This window comes from Anguilla anguilla, chromosome 13 (genome assembly GCF_013347855.1).
Source record: "Anguilla anguilla isolate fAngAng1 chromosome 13, fAngAng1.pri, whole genome shotgun sequence".
NCBI classification, from domain to species: domain Eukaryota; kingdom Metazoa; phylum Chordata; class Actinopteri; order Anguilliformes; family Anguillidae; genus Anguilla; species Anguilla anguilla.
Genome location: NC_049213.1, coordinates 20259808 through 20274839, shown reverse-complemented (window position 1 = coordinate 20274839; position 15032 = coordinate 20259808). Strand labels below are relative to the sequence as shown.

Sequence of the window (15032 nt, the reverse complement as noted above, 5' to 3'; positions counted from 1 at the left end):
AGATATAATTATAATTTAAGTAATTTTGGACAAATGTAGCTGATGCATGAAGCGCCAAACATACCCCACATTATTTGTGATAAATGAAAGGCTCGTCTGTTTGATGTGGCGATGTTTCTGCGCTTATGCTTGATCCTCCTTTTACAGTTCTGTTCTCAGGCCCTGGACTTTCAGTGCACAGCCATATGTGTAGTGGTGTTGGCAGATAATATATGTTTATAACAATATTTGCTTTGACGTCATGCGCCACACCGGTCTGACTCAGAACGCTATTTTTAAGCACTGCCTGAGATGAAAGGCTAATTGTTGTGATTCCTTATTTAATGGGGCAGAGTGAATCTGCTGATTATATTTGTTTGCATGGCTACGCATTCCAGCGCACACTTGTTTAGAGTGTTAAATGGAGCCATCCTGCTGGAGCATTCTCCTCTCCCCTGTAGGGGTTTGTATTTACTGGGGTGGAGCTCACCCAGTAACTGTATATATCAACAGCCAGACATTCTACCCAGCCCGGAGACTGAAAGGGTGGAGGGAGGGGTTTTGGGTCCAAATGACCTCTGTGACCAATCACACACTGTCATAGAAATATTGAAATCAAGATGTTAATTAGGAGTTAATATTTATTCACCAATCACCAATATACAATCTGGCAAGCCATGTTTGTGCAAGGAAAAAAATATTCAAATGCTTGCATTTGTTTGTAAGGAATCCAGGTCAGTGGACAATGATTGAAGGGTTGTGAGAAACTGGATCTCTGATGGGGGAGGGGTGAGGGTGTGTGAAATATCCTCAGCTGTTGAGGAATCACGTATTCCCCAGGAAACATAACCTACAACAATCCCACTACCCCCTGCTCTCCCAGGAGCCCACAACCCCACAGTGACCTTCCTTTAAAGTTCTGGATCAGAGGAATTCCTCCCCTACTATTAGTTTACTGCTGTGAATTCAATTTATTTATTTTTATTAATCTTAAATGCACCTCAAATGTCCCAGTACTGTGAACTTTCACAAATCACTCGAAGCTGTGAATTAAAAAAAAAAATTATTCAGGATTTATTGTGAGCAATATTTGAATTACAACTTAAAAGTAAAAGTAATTATTATTTTAACTTTATTATTTATTTAATTATATATAAAAATTATATTACAGTACTCTGATCATGTTTGTATTTACATAAATATTATGTCCCAGCAAGGACGAGCAATATACTACCTAAAAAAATACTCAATCACATAAATGAAATAACATTCTTGTATATAATATTATTCACTGTTCTCAGTATTTGCCATTTTCAATGTAGCTGTGATCTGCATTCCGCCCCTTATAAGTGTTTCTAATTAAAGTAAATTCTAGAAGATACTGGCCTTATTTAAGCAGTGCATGTAATTAATAAGAACTCTTATAGATGGGTAGATGGATTCTACAGATAAATGTTCCAGAACACTGACTGCAGATTTTAGACTGTTATTCCAGAACTTCACACATGGCTTTCATTAGTCAACATTCCAGAACTCTCTGCAATTAGGCTCTACACGTCAACATTCCTGAATTCCTCAAATGGGTTCTAAAGCTCAGCATTCCAGAACAGATGGGTTCTAACACTCAGCATTCAAAAACTCTCCACAGATGGGTTTATCATCGGAGTTCCAGAACAGCACGAGTCTGGGATTGAATGACAGGGTCCTGAAGATGACAGTCTCTAAACAGTGAAGCTTAGGCTTGTGTCACTGAGAACTCCTGTGATTGGCCAGGTGTCACATCACTCATCGGCTGGCTGTCCTTTCCCCTGAGAAGACTGGCAGCATTCCCCTGAGTGCAGCCGACACTGGCCAGAGGCATGGGGGATACCAGCACGTGATGGGCGGGCAAAGCAGAAGGTCAAGGAGTGAGGGGTGCAGTCGCATGCAGTGTCCTGGAAGCGGAGGAGGAGGAGGAGGAGGGTGACATAACTTCAGAAGAAAAAGCTGTTGCATATAAAAACGCTTGTTCCTTCATTGTCGCACTGCTAATTAAACACCAGGTGTTTTTGTTAATGTGTAACGTGTAAGGGATGAGGGTAGGGTTTGGAGGAGGTTTCTAGGGTGGGGGCAGGGTTTGAGAGGGGAAGTCTCACCTCCAGAGCATTGTTGCTCCTGCTCTTCTCTCTGGCACTGAGAGCCCTGCCCCCCCGGCCTGGCTCCTCCCTCAGGCTGTGCCTCATGAACCGCTTATTGACGATGCACGTGGCGCTGTCACTTCCTGCCGACACGGCCACTCGGGGGGCGGCCCTCTCCGTTTTCCCCCGCCCATTGGAACCACCCCTCCCCTGCCCACTCGCTGCAGGCACCTGGCCCCGCCCACACACGCTTCTGAGAAACTCCTGCACGATGCCATACTTGTGCACTGCCCCGGTCCCTCTCCCCGCATCAGGCTTGCCCCCTACACCCCTGCCTGCTCCTGGCCCCTCCCCGGACTGGTTCACAGCCCCACCCCTCTCTACCACACCAGCGCCGCGGCTGGCCGGCAACGATCCGGCACGGGGCATGCTGGACCGTGCCCAAGCTGACCCGTTCTGTCCCCGCGTTGCCCTCCACAGGGGGGCACTAGTGGGCGCCTCTGGCCTGGGGGCAGCCGAGGAGGTGGAGGAGGTGAAGGAGGAGATCGAGGAAGAAGCGGACAAGGAGGCACAGGATGAGGACAGGGTGGATGAGGAGGCTGGGGAGGTGGAGAGGGGCAGGCAAGAGGGTGTGGAGACCCTGCGTTGCGGTTTTGGGGAGCGGCAGCGGGGATGACCAGGAACCCTCTCCAGGCTGGAGAGGTGGCGGCGAGGGGGGCGGCCGGAGGCAGGGCCCTCAGTCTGAAGAGCCACACTGGCCACGGCCACAGCGCCGGCCACGCCCACCGTCTGGCAGGCGGCGTCAGCCCGCCTCCTCTGCAGCGCCCGTCGCGCGCAGTGCGTCCTCTCCTTCATGTCATCGCTCAGGTTGGCCTCCAGGGGGAGCCAGCTGCCGCTGCTGCTGGAGACGAGGGGCGGCCGGGGCCCCTGCCCCCTCCGGTGGGCGCGGCGCATGGCGGGGGGGCTGAAGTAGAGCCTTAGGCCGGTCCGCTCTGGCGCTGTGTGGCTCCTTCTCACCTCCGCGCTGCTCAGATCCAGGAAGCTGCTGCTTCTGAGGGGACCGTCCCAGGTCCTGTATGGATCAGCCCTCTCCTGGTACTGGCAGCTCCTCCGGGGCCCTGATTGGCCCTTGGCTCCTGCAGTCTCACCCCTGTGGATGGAGGAGGTGTGCAAGGGACAAAGCATCTCTGCACTGGAGGAGGAGAGGTGTTTAATCCTGAACAGAGTCAAGAGGATTAAGACATTAATACAGTGGAGCTGAGCCTGAGTGTCTTAGTGTTTGCATGGTGAGTACGTGTCTCTAAGCTATGTTCAGCCTACAGACGTTAGTGCTCAATTCCTATTTCCCTTAGATCAGATTCTTTGGATTGACTGTTTATATTGATTTTTGAATGAGACCCAACAGAACTGCCAATTAAGAGTTATAACAAGATTAACCTGCTGCATGAATAGGGATGTAAAAAAAGGAGATGTGGTTTTTTGCACATTGTTCCAAACTATCACACGAGGGGAAAAAAAACCTAAAGGTCACAGGTTTGATTCCCGTGCAGGACAACATTGTACATACATATCCAGCTGTATAAATGAATGCAATGTAAATGCTATGTAAAAAAAGTTGTGTAAGTCACTCTGTATAAGAGCGTCTGCTAAATGCCTGTAATGTAATGGGTGGATATGCAGGCGAGTGTTTGAGGTATGTATGACTGCATGTGTGCGTGTATATGGGGGGTTAATATTACCTGTGTAGGTCAGTTCCATTTGCTTCTGTTCCTGTGTAAGTGTCCTGTTCTGATTTCTCACCATGCAGAGACTGATAAGACTGATAAAGGGAGAAACTGGGTAAATGCACTGGAGGAATTGCAGAGCTCAGTTTATTAGAGCTTAAGATTTATATCTCTGTAGCTGCACAGATTACTTCTCTCTCTCTGGAAGGCGGTGTGTGCATAGAGAACTGGATCTGCAACTCAAAGGTAGTGGGTTTGATTCACAGAACTGCTTTTCTACCATTGAGCAAGGTACCTAACCTCAATTTCTTCTGATAACTATCCAGGTGTGGAAATGGATTGTACGTAAATATGTCCGCCGCGTAAACTGCTCTTTAAAAGCATCTCTACTAAATTCCTAAACATATGCAATACAATGTTCAGCCTCCCAGCCTTCATGAGCTGCTCCCAGAGGAGGAGCTCATGAAAAGGAAAGCCTGGCTTGAGGTGGCCGGTGGGGTTTCCCGCTTCCGTAGCCCTGGGGGTGTTATGGGGGGTGTGACCAAGTGAGTTCCGATGCCCTGGCCACATCTATACCGCATAAGATGTCCCTCATTCACCGGACAACGCAACAGCTGCGACTGGGCGCAGCCTTCTTCACCCCCCCCCACACCCACAGCCCACGTCTGGAAATATCAACGCCGTGGGAGGACAACGCGGCACTCGAGGCGGCCTCCCCCACCGCCCCACCCTGAGCTCTCGGCTCCCCTCTCCCCCCTGCCGCTTCATCGGCTTGAAAACGCGAGACGCACGCTTGTCTTGATCTTATGAAGCCTAAAAAAGGCACTTCTTTTTTTTTGCTTTTACTAGGCAACCACACTCTGCTCCTGTCCATCACAGCCTTAACAGCATTAGCTAGCTAATTTCACCCGAAAGTAACTTACCATCTATGTCCATCATGGCACTAATTTGTCGCCGATAGAATTCACCTTTGTATAAAATGGGGCTCACCTGTGTGTAAGGTAAGACTCACCTGGTTGATCTGACTCAGGAGCTCAGTCCTCTCAGCCTCCCAGGCAGATCTGGCACAGGCAAACGTATGGGCCAGGTCTGCGGACACACGCCGTCCCACCAGCATCTCTGCAGTCAGCTCCTGCAGAACCCCCTTCAGCTCCAGGAGGGTACAGCTCACACCCCCCAACTGCACCCCAGCACAGAAATACATGTTTGTCACAATGTTGGTCTGTAGTTAAACCTTCTTATGTGGGGAAAAATTGTACATTAATACAATGCATATTAATACAATTGTACATTAATGCTAATAACTAGCAAAAGCTAGTGTTCTTAAATTCATGTTTATATAGCAGAAAGGCAGACACTCTCATCCAAATGACTCGCAAAAATGTATGCACTCATTAGTCCTATATTGATTATATTCATTAGAACATGCTTTGAATGTTACTGAATCACTGGTTTTATACCCCTGTGGAGTGCAGGGTGTGTAGGTTTGTACCTCCATGTGGTTATCCGGGGGTATGGTATGTTTGTGATTATCCAGGGGGAGGGGATCCTGGACAGGCAAGGGGGAGCTACTGTCGCTCTGGGGAACAGCTGGCCCCTCTTCCTCCCTCAACAGACACAGGCTCTTCACTCTGCTCATCTGAAACACAGCACACTTTATTCATTTATTCAGTCCTTCAATTTACCTCGTTTCATTCCTTCACTCATTCATTCATTTATTCCATTCATGTGTTCACTTTGCCCTGAGTGAAACTGCCACTCACTCAGTGGGTCCTTTCCCCTGCTTAAATGATGCTTCTTGAATCCCCATGGGTGAGATCACTGCCCTTTAAGAGCTCAGGGGTTTGCTTGATTGAGTGAATGACTGACCTCCAGGAAGTCCCGCCCCCTCTGCTCCAGCTCCAGCCTGTTGCCATGGCGCCAGTGCTTGAGGAAGCAACGTAGCTGCAGTGAGAGGAGCAGCAGGCCGTCCTGACTGCACAGCTTGTGTTGTTGTAGGGTCTGCAGGCCACAGTCCGGCAGCAGGACGTCCCACCTCGGCAGGTCCACCCAGTACCCCTTGTGATCCTGGATTGGGGGCAAAACGCAAAACTTTATTTACACCAGCACACACACTAGCACACTCTCAGGTACCAACACACATGCACACACATTATTATTTTTTTATATTGGTGCCCAGAGTGGGGCTGTATATGTTCAGTTCTCGTCCTAATTTTCAATGTCCATTTTGCTATTTCCAATCGCAGCTGCGTTCAGTTGTCCCTAGTCTGCATTCAATCCAAGACCTTGGTGCATGTCGATGCACCACTAGTGCCTTAACTGAATGAGCCAGCCGGCAGCCACACAGATTGTAAAACTGTAAACAATTTGTAACATCTGCATTTGGATTCTGGGTAACTAGCTGGTCATTAATTTAAGACATGTTATTGGACTTGCTTTATGAATATGGCCCCATGTCTTCAATCATTATTGGTCTAATGGTTAAAAGAAAGAATTAGCAGATTTTATTGGTAGACGCATGACCAGCCGTGACGTTACCTCCACTGTGTCTGGTTGCTCCGTTGTCTGCGTGCACTTGGCCACAGCCTGATCACGGATATGTCCATGCCCCTTCTCTGCCTGACCTTTGACCTGCTTTTCTGATTGGTCCTGACTGTGGCGTCCCTGTGGAGTCCATGAGAATACGGTTCAGTATTTTCATTGACTGTGCTATGCGCAGTAACATGAGTGCATTTGCAGTTCGGTTACCTTCAGTCCTACAGGGTTTTCAGCATCCTGGGCATCCACATGTGCAGGCAGGGCATCCCCAACCTGCACTTCCACCCTCCTGACCCCCTTCAGCACCTCTACCCTCTCCATGAAGGCCAGCAGCTGGACCTGCAGGTTCTCTAGCCCATGGGCCAGAGTGTCCACTTTGGTGTGGCTTTTACCCAGAATCCCCTGCTCTGTGAGGCTGTGGGGGGACAGAGGTGCAGGAGTGGCCATTTGACAGATGGGGGAGTGGAGGTGGGAGGAGTCAGAGGCTATGAGGAGGCAGATGGCAGAGTGCAGGAGGCAGGCCTGGTCTCGGATTTTGAGGAGGGCTGGAAAGTTCCCCATCCCCAGGCTGAGGCCCCCATGGGTCCGGTGGGCATGGCCCTCATCACCGCGCCCCTTCAGAGCCCCGGGGTGTGGCTCCACCCTGGAGTCCAGGTGGCACAGTAGGACGTGGTTTCCGTACTGGATCACCCTGTCAGCAGCCCCGCTACACAGGATCTCAGGTTGTGCACTGGGGTCAGGCCCCACCCTGCCATGGTCCACCTCCCCTACCAGTGCTGTGCTCTGTCGCTCCACCTCCCCAGCTCTGGCTCTGCTGCTGGCTCCGCCCTGCTGCCCCGCCCCTTCCAGCAGTTCCGGGTGCTTCATCTCATCCATTTCTGCACGCAGGCCACGGTTTTCCACCTCGAGCTCTACGATGCGTCGGCTCAGCAGGTTGGCCTCCTCCTCCACCAGCTGCAGGTGAACCCTGATGTCTGCCTCACGTGTGTCGGCGTGGCTCTGGCCTGGGGCAGCCCGCCCCTCCACCAGCCCCTCCGCTCTGCCATACAGGGAGCGGAACCGTGCCAGCTCTTCAGCCATCCCCTCACTCTCACGGACCAACTTGGCCAGCTTGCGGCACATCAGTGTCGATTCCTCTTTGGCGAAGTGAAGCTGGCACCTCAGATCGGCACTGTCTTCCTGTGGGGGACAGAGAGCATCAGTGCCTGTGACATCACAGTGCCCTGACATCACACAGGTCTGCTACTCTGTCCCTTCCGTTCCCTTGCCAGATCTCCTGCCATACTCTGATAATTTCCACGGAAGTCCTTTTTCTAAAGACTTCATATCATTCTCCAGATGGGAGTGGAGTGGGGGGACTGTATATAAAAAGTGCTGTCATTTCTACATGGTAAAACCAAACTGTATAAGGATAGCCTTAAATAAAAGCTGAGAATGTGCACTTTTACCACACGTGAACTTTTTAATTACAAATCTACAAATGTGCAGTGCTAAAATTAAGAAACAAATATGTCATCCCATAAATTATGGAGCTCACAGAAAGCACAGCTGCCCATGATGCTGAGTCAGGTGCATGGAATGAGAAACAGGACTAAGATTAATTTGTGTCCATGACACCGGCCCTATATGTTTAAGTGTTAGTGTTGATGTAAATTAAATAATTGTTACCTGAGACAAGAGCTTCTTCTCTGTCTTAAAGGAGGACCGGGATCCTTTCCTCTTCAGCGAATTCTGTTATGTAAAACAACAGGACAGTACATAAGATGCACAAAGTCAAAGCTACACATCTTGTTCCTGTACCAGAGAGGTGTTGAGAGTGCTAGAATTTGGAATTGGCCACAGTGTAGAGAAGTTGTCAGGGCCGGCACTTGATGAGATAGGTGGGGTTTGAGTGTAATTAAAGGGGGTACAGATTGACACACTTGTTCCACTGAATATCACAGGAATGTTTGGGGTGCACTGCCTAGGTTTGATCAGATGGAGAGCAGCAGTCAAAAGCTATAAATAGAGCCAGACATGTCTCACCACAGCTTGTGTGGGGGTTTTGACATGGCTAGCCATGAGTGCAGCCTTACAGCAATCACCATATACTACATATACACACACACACACACAAAGGGATACATAGATGTAAATCCTAAATGAAACCCACCATAAATCAATAAGCAGATTCCAGATCCTTCACAAACTTGTATCAGTAAAAGCTGAAAAGCTCTGCTGTGCTGGTAGCTTCACCTTACGACAGCTCCCTCTATCTTTAACTGAGCTGTCTGGCATTGAGTATGCAGACAATACCCTGCTGTGAGATTCAACTGCAAGACTTGACTAGGGAACCTCAAAATGTACTGTGACTCCTCCAATCCACTATCGAAGAATTCCAGATAAACTCCCACACCCTGTCACATAAATCTTTCAGGTAGGGGAATATTCTGAAATATTCTGTTCCTCTGAAAAAGTGTGATGTATTTATGATGTATTCATGGATAATGGATGATGTAATGCATCCATATAGCACCTTTTAACTCATGATCTCAATGTACTTTTGCATGAAGGCCTACTGGAGCCTTTCTGAAAATGCACCCCAATTTTTCCTCTACGAACCCCCTTCCCTTTGAGGTTATCAAATATAAAGGTCACTGCTCTCACAGATCTCCTGTTACTCTTGACAACCCTTCCATGAAAGCAGCAACTGTTACTGTGTGTCCATACCAAAGGAATTCAGCTCAACCCACTGAAGGGCAGACATGCTGCTTTTGCAACTGTGCAAATCCTAACCCTGGGGTGGCAGAAACCCACTGTGCAACTGGACACAGTCAGAATGAGCAGGGCGAGGAAGTCATGTTGTGGCAGCAGCAGGTCACAGATAAAAGTGGCCAGGCCGGAATGAGACATTGTGTGTGTTTTGAAGACCCGGTGTAATCACTTCTTTCTTCACATTTAAAGTGTTCATCAAGCCATTAAGATAAAGAGATGCACTTTTTCCCAAATTTATAAAAAGGAAAATAATAACATCTTTTGAAGTATGTCATTTGTAAATGTGAGCTGGAGAAGCAATGGGTGAGAGCAAGTTCACAGATTATTAATTTTTATCAATATATGTACTTCTGTACATTTTGGCAATATCTGTACAGCTGTTATTGTCAATAAAGCCACTTGAATTTGAATATGAATTTGACAGTCAGGGTGAGAAACGGAGAGAGAGTGAGGGAGAAAGGAAGAACAGAGCTCAATCGATGCTTTATATTTAGTTTCTACTGTTCAAGGAATGTAAAAGGAAGTTGGGGGAGGGAAATTCCTCACAAGCAGAAAAGCCCTTCCCATCTGTCATTCTGTGTGAGCATGCCCCCCCTCCTTTCCCTCTTACCTACTCCCTCTCTCTCTCACCCTCTCCCTCTCTCACCCTCCTGTTCTCTCTCCTCTCCTCTTTCCCTCCCTCTCTCATCTCTATATCTTGGTCTCTACATCTCTCCTCCTTTTCTGTCTCTCTCTCTCAAGTCAATTGCAATTCAATCATAATGTAATTCTATTGACATGATAAACACAATTATTTTTCCAAAGCATATTAACAAAATGCAACAGCACACAAACAGTAAAATAAGTTTTATTTAAACTATTTATTTATTTTCCTTTTTCCTCCTGAGTAGGTAAACAGAAAGCCTTTAAATTCAGGATTAATGTATTGACATACATTTTTACAACTGTTTTTTAAATAAATTTTTGCTTTTTTGGGGGGGGGGTGTCATTCTTTGAATTGTTCATATTCTCCCTTTCTCAATAAATGTTTAAATAAAGACATTTAAAACCTCTTTTTCTGTCTCACATAAGAATGCCATGAGAACAGCAGCAATGCAATGAGCAATGAATACTCCTACATGCCTGTGTAGCACAACCCAGCCCAGCCCCCCCTCCCCCATCCCGTCCCCTGTGGCCAGCTGCTAGCCTGGCCAGCAGCACACACACTCCTGGCCTAAAACCACACCCTCACCCACAACCAGGGGCATCATAGTGGGGGGAAAAGTGGGACTGGCTACCCAGTGCCTGAATGGGGGGAGGGCCCTCGAAAAGCCAGGAATGATGCGTGAGAGACATGGATAAAGAGAGGAAGGGGGCCCACAGAGACTGCCAATGTATAGGGCCCGGAATTTTGTGCTACACCCCTGCCCGCAACATGGTGACATGTATCAAAGGATACCTGAAATTCTCATGGATTCAAAAATATCCACCCGAACCACTCTGTAAGTCAAGTTTAAAAATAGATAATAATAACAAGACACTTATTTATGTTCCACAAACCATCTTTACTTCTGAGGCAAATTACTTCACAGTTCCTAGCACCTGCAGGACATGAGAGGCCATTTTATAGTAGAACCTGACTGTTGAATGTAGATCTTTAACAGCAGAATATGATTTGCCCCTAATCACAGCCAATCAGCTGCCATTCTGAGCCACATGTTGATGCCAATCCACACTGACCCAACCCAACTGATCCACACTAATTCAATCCAGGTGGTCCACACTGACCCAGCCAAACCAAACCGCACTTGTTTAACCAAACGGATTCATGGTGACCATACATCCCCTGAAACCCAGCCTAGCTCGACTTAGCTAAGCCCAACCCAACCTGTCCACACCTGGTCTAGCCAGGCCTAACCAAGTCAGGTCTAGCTTAAATCTACCCCACTGAGAGATCTTCAGTTTACTCCAGCTCTGCCTGTCCCACTGCAGCTCCACCCTCTTCAGCCACACCCCCCTGAGGGCCTGCCCAGGTATACCTCTCTGGTCTTCTCCATCTCAGCCTGCAGCACCTGCCTGGCCACCTCCAGCTCCTGCAGCCTCTCTCTCAGGTCAGTGTTCTCCTGCTCCAGCTCCGCCCGCTTCCTCTCCACTGCCTCCAGCTCCCGGTGCAGCCGAATGGACACGTCTTTCGCCACCTGGGGGGAGGGATATCATTATCGACTTCACTAATAGCTGTTCTTCTTTGTGCTTTTGAATCATTTTTATAACATTTTTCCCCCTTTCACACACCTTGAGGTCCTGTTCCAGTGTGCAGATGAGCTCTCCGTCTATGTGGCCAGTCTGAGCGACCTGCAGACTGCGGCGCTCGGCCTTGCGCAGGCGGTACTGCAGGATGCGGCAGCTCTTATTGGCCTGGTCCAGCTGCTGCCGCAGCACCTGCAGCTGGTACACGTCCTCCTCCAGGTACTCGTCCCGCATCTCCAGCATCTCCGCCTGCAGCTCCTCCAGCTCATCCTGTGGCCACAGCGTGGAAACAATGAGTCGATCTTTGTTGCCCTCTTCTTCATCATCATGATCATCACCATCATCATCATCACCATCACCACTATCACCGTCTTATCCTCTCCACGACTCAAACACAGTATCATGAAAGCAAATAAATAAGAGTTAACATAATTTGTGTCATGCTACCATTAAATTAAATTGCTTTCCAAAGCAATTTCTTACACATGTACCCACCACAGTTTCTGATCCTTTCCCAAACACTTTAGTTTAACTACTACTCATCTGTTTTGGAGCCATTGTTTCTTTTTAATAAATAATATTGTGTCCAGTTTGGTAAGAGTATTCAATCCATTAGTTGCCATGGTATTGAGCCCAATGATGTTTGTTTTGACAGAAGGGTGTTGTTCCTGTCTCCAGAAAGCGGGCCATTCTGTGGCACTTGGTTTTATGCAGTACACCCGCTGGTAAAACTGGCCATGAGCCTGGCACGCGCTCAGTCCACTACAGCACTTGCCCGGGTGCCAGGTGCTTGGCCAATAGAGGTGTCAGAATAGGGGTCAGAACATTCACTTAGGCCTACAAAGTGAAAAACCCTAAATGAAAACGCGCAACTCTGTCATGCTGAATACGTTATTGACACAATACATACATTAGACTGTCCAGTGACTGTGTACTGTGACTGTATTAACGGGCTGCAAGTGACTTCTGAGTCGCTTAACACGGCCAAGTACTTATTTAACAAGGCCCTTCTGTCGCTTGTCAGAAACAATACCGGATGACACAAGACAATACGTCAACCTGTAGGCTAATCCCAGGAGTCGACTAGTTTCACAACCCAATCGAATTGAGACAGAATATAGCCAACAGCAGGCTAGGCTACGTCACGCATACTTTCTCACTCACAACATAACAACACACAGAGTGATCGACAATATTTACTTAGTTATCGTAGCCAACATAGAGTTGGGTATAGACTACTAAAACAATAGCTTCCTTGTTGCCAACCACTGTTATAATCCCAGTTCCTTAACCATTATACAATCAGTGCATATCTTTGCAGTTTCACCGTTCCTAAATTGGGGACCATCACACCAACATGAATTTCATGTAGAAGACATGAATCCTCGTAAAATCGATGAGGGTTTTGGAAGATATTCTCATGGTGCTAAGCAACCCTATCTGGGCCAATAGCTACCCATGCACGTTGTATTCCCAAAAAACATAACACTTACTTTTAAATAATCGTTTTCTGATCTGAGCTCCTCGATTTCCCTGACGAATTCTTCCTGCATCCCGTGGATTAACTCCTCTTGCAGGTCGGATAAGGTGAAGGAAGCCCTGAAGTTCAGACGGCTGTCGGAGGAAGTGAAGGATCGCTCATCACTCGGGGAGTCTCTCCCCTGCCCAGTCTCCTGTCCTAGTGAGACAGTAGCGTCGTTGCCCACAGACATCTTCACCTGCTGGTCAGCTCTACCATTCCTGCCAGGTACCCCGTCCCCGTGCGCCACTTCGCTTCTCCCCTCATTTACCCCCGCACCTCGACTGAGGGATTCCGTGTCACTGCTTGTGGTGGGAAACTTCTTTTCCTCCGAAGTGCAATCGAAGGGATCGGAGCTGCTGTCGGAGGGCGAAAGTTTGTCCGGAGTGCAATCCTTGGTAAGCTCGTCAGAGCCATTGCTCCGATCGGACAGCTTCCTCGGGCCAGACAATTTACGGCGGTGCATATGGGAGCCAGCGACAGGCGCTAAGGGTTTCCCGGACTGTTTCCCCTTCTCTGGTTTCAAGTCTCTCCCGTTCCACTGGGTGCGCGGGGGCAGCCGGCTGCGGTCCCCGGGTCTATTACTTAAGTTTGGTGCGCTGGAGCTCGCCTTGATCTTCGTCAGGGACGCTGCTAACGAGTCTTTAGGTTTTGCTGGCGTTATGGATCGTTGTGCATGCCTCTGGTCGCTTGCTTGCTGTTGCTCAGCTCTAAGCTGGTGCGGAGACTGCGGTGGCTGTCGCTGGGTGACACCGTCCCCGTTCTCGTAGTTCATTGTTTTTCTACCTCGTGCCCTTGGATCTTAATTAAACGAACTGGTGAAGTGGCATCGCCGTTCATTCCGCTGGGCACGAACAGTATTAGCCTACATGTATATTTACAAGGACATAATCAAGCCCACACAAAAAGACCAGAAACATAATCTCCTAACTTTGTTTAAACTAATTAGCTCCAAATGTATCACTGTGCACGTCTCCTGGATGACAACCGGGAAGAAAACGCAACAGCTCGTGGTAGAGTTGACATTTCTCACTTGGTACCTTATGCAGGCTACAGCTGACAGCGCAAAGTGTCAAACGATCAGTGTCCAGGGTTTTATCTCCTCCTCCAATCAAGCTGGTGTACTTTATCTTTGCTAACCAATCGGTGTCTCTGGAAACTCCCGTCTGGTTTAAGCACCCCATCTACTGCTGCTGAAAGCAAGCCTTCAACACAATAACCACTTTTTTTCTCTTCATAAAACTAATCCTGAAATATTTCATTTTACAATCGATTTTGTTCCATGGATAGGAGCGCCAGAACAATTTCCACCTCTGTAGTAGGCTAATGCTTTCAAATAGACCCATTGATTGTTGGGTGTGATGTCCTAAAAAGCAAAAGTTATCCCATATCTTTCATTCCATTCACCTGGATTTGCAATAAGCACACTTCTTCAGCCAGGAGATAAAACTAATTGGTTAAATCAAATGGAGGCTGAGTTCATGGGTGGAAGAAACATATGGCACGACTTTCACTTTCTGACCCCAAGACTTTCCACCTCTGAAATTAAATTGCATAGTTCCTATTATACATGCACATACAACACATTGCATATAATTTCGTATTGTAAACATTTCCAGCATGATAGCTTTTTACCCCAAAACATTTCACACTCTCCACAAATGGAAATGCCCATTTGCTACAGTGTTTCACCTCTTGATTAACCCAGGGCTAATTGATCTGCGACTTGGGCGCTCGCACTCACTGTTGTTCATAGTCTGACAGAGCCATCTTGTGGTGATCTATGAATGACAATAAATGACAGAAATAAAACCAAATCTTGCGCATGGGAAGAGAATCCTACAGAACCAGTGTGATATTGTAGGGTCTTTAGAAAAAATGTCCTATCAATGCGCCACATTGAAAGGACAATTAAATTACAGTTTCATGGAGTGTAGCGCATCCAATTTTTTGAAATGTCAAGCAAAATGAGGAAATGGGGACAGTGCACATAATCAGAAGTTTGGATATTCGACTTCAGAATTGGATATTACAGTTGTTCCAATGGATAAGAGTATCTATTTATCTCATGCTAAAAACATGGGATGCGCATTTTAGACTGTATTTCTGTCCAAAGCTAGCACATTACTATAACTCTAAACATTACTTGCATTCAAAGCTGTGTTTAATCTTCAT

At 47.6% G+C, this 15032-nt stretch overlaps 1 protein-coding gene across 4 annotated transcripts; it reads right to left on the bottom strand.

Annotated features, from left to right (window-relative positions):
- Positions 1–704: 704 nt before the first annotated feature.
- On the bottom strand, positions 705–13908 carry LOC118211185 (protein SOGA1-like). 4 transcript variants are annotated; one of them, XM_035388134.1, is made up of 12 exons: positions 12832–13908; positions 11384–11608; positions 11131–11289; positions 8027–8089; positions 6569–7537; positions 6359–6484; positions 5690–5887; positions 5313–5459; positions 4833–5000; positions 3836–3915; positions 2115–3312; positions 705–1913 (listed from the first exon to the last, which is right to left on the bottom strand). In XM_035388134.1, the coding sequence occupies exons 1-12, from the start codon at positions 13630–13632 to the stop codon at positions 1761–1763; spliced, it is 4287 nt and encodes a 1428-aa protein (XP_035244025.1). In that variant the 5' UTR covers positions 13633–13908; the 3' UTR covers positions 705–1760. The 4 variants fall into 4 exon arrangements, with proteins under 4 accessions (XP_035244025.1, XP_035244027.1, XP_035244028.1 ...); XM_035388136.1 differs by having other exon boundaries at positions 2115–3288; XM_035388137.1 differs by having other exon boundaries at positions 2115–3246.
- Between the last annotated feature and the right edge of the window lie 1124 nt (positions 13909–15032).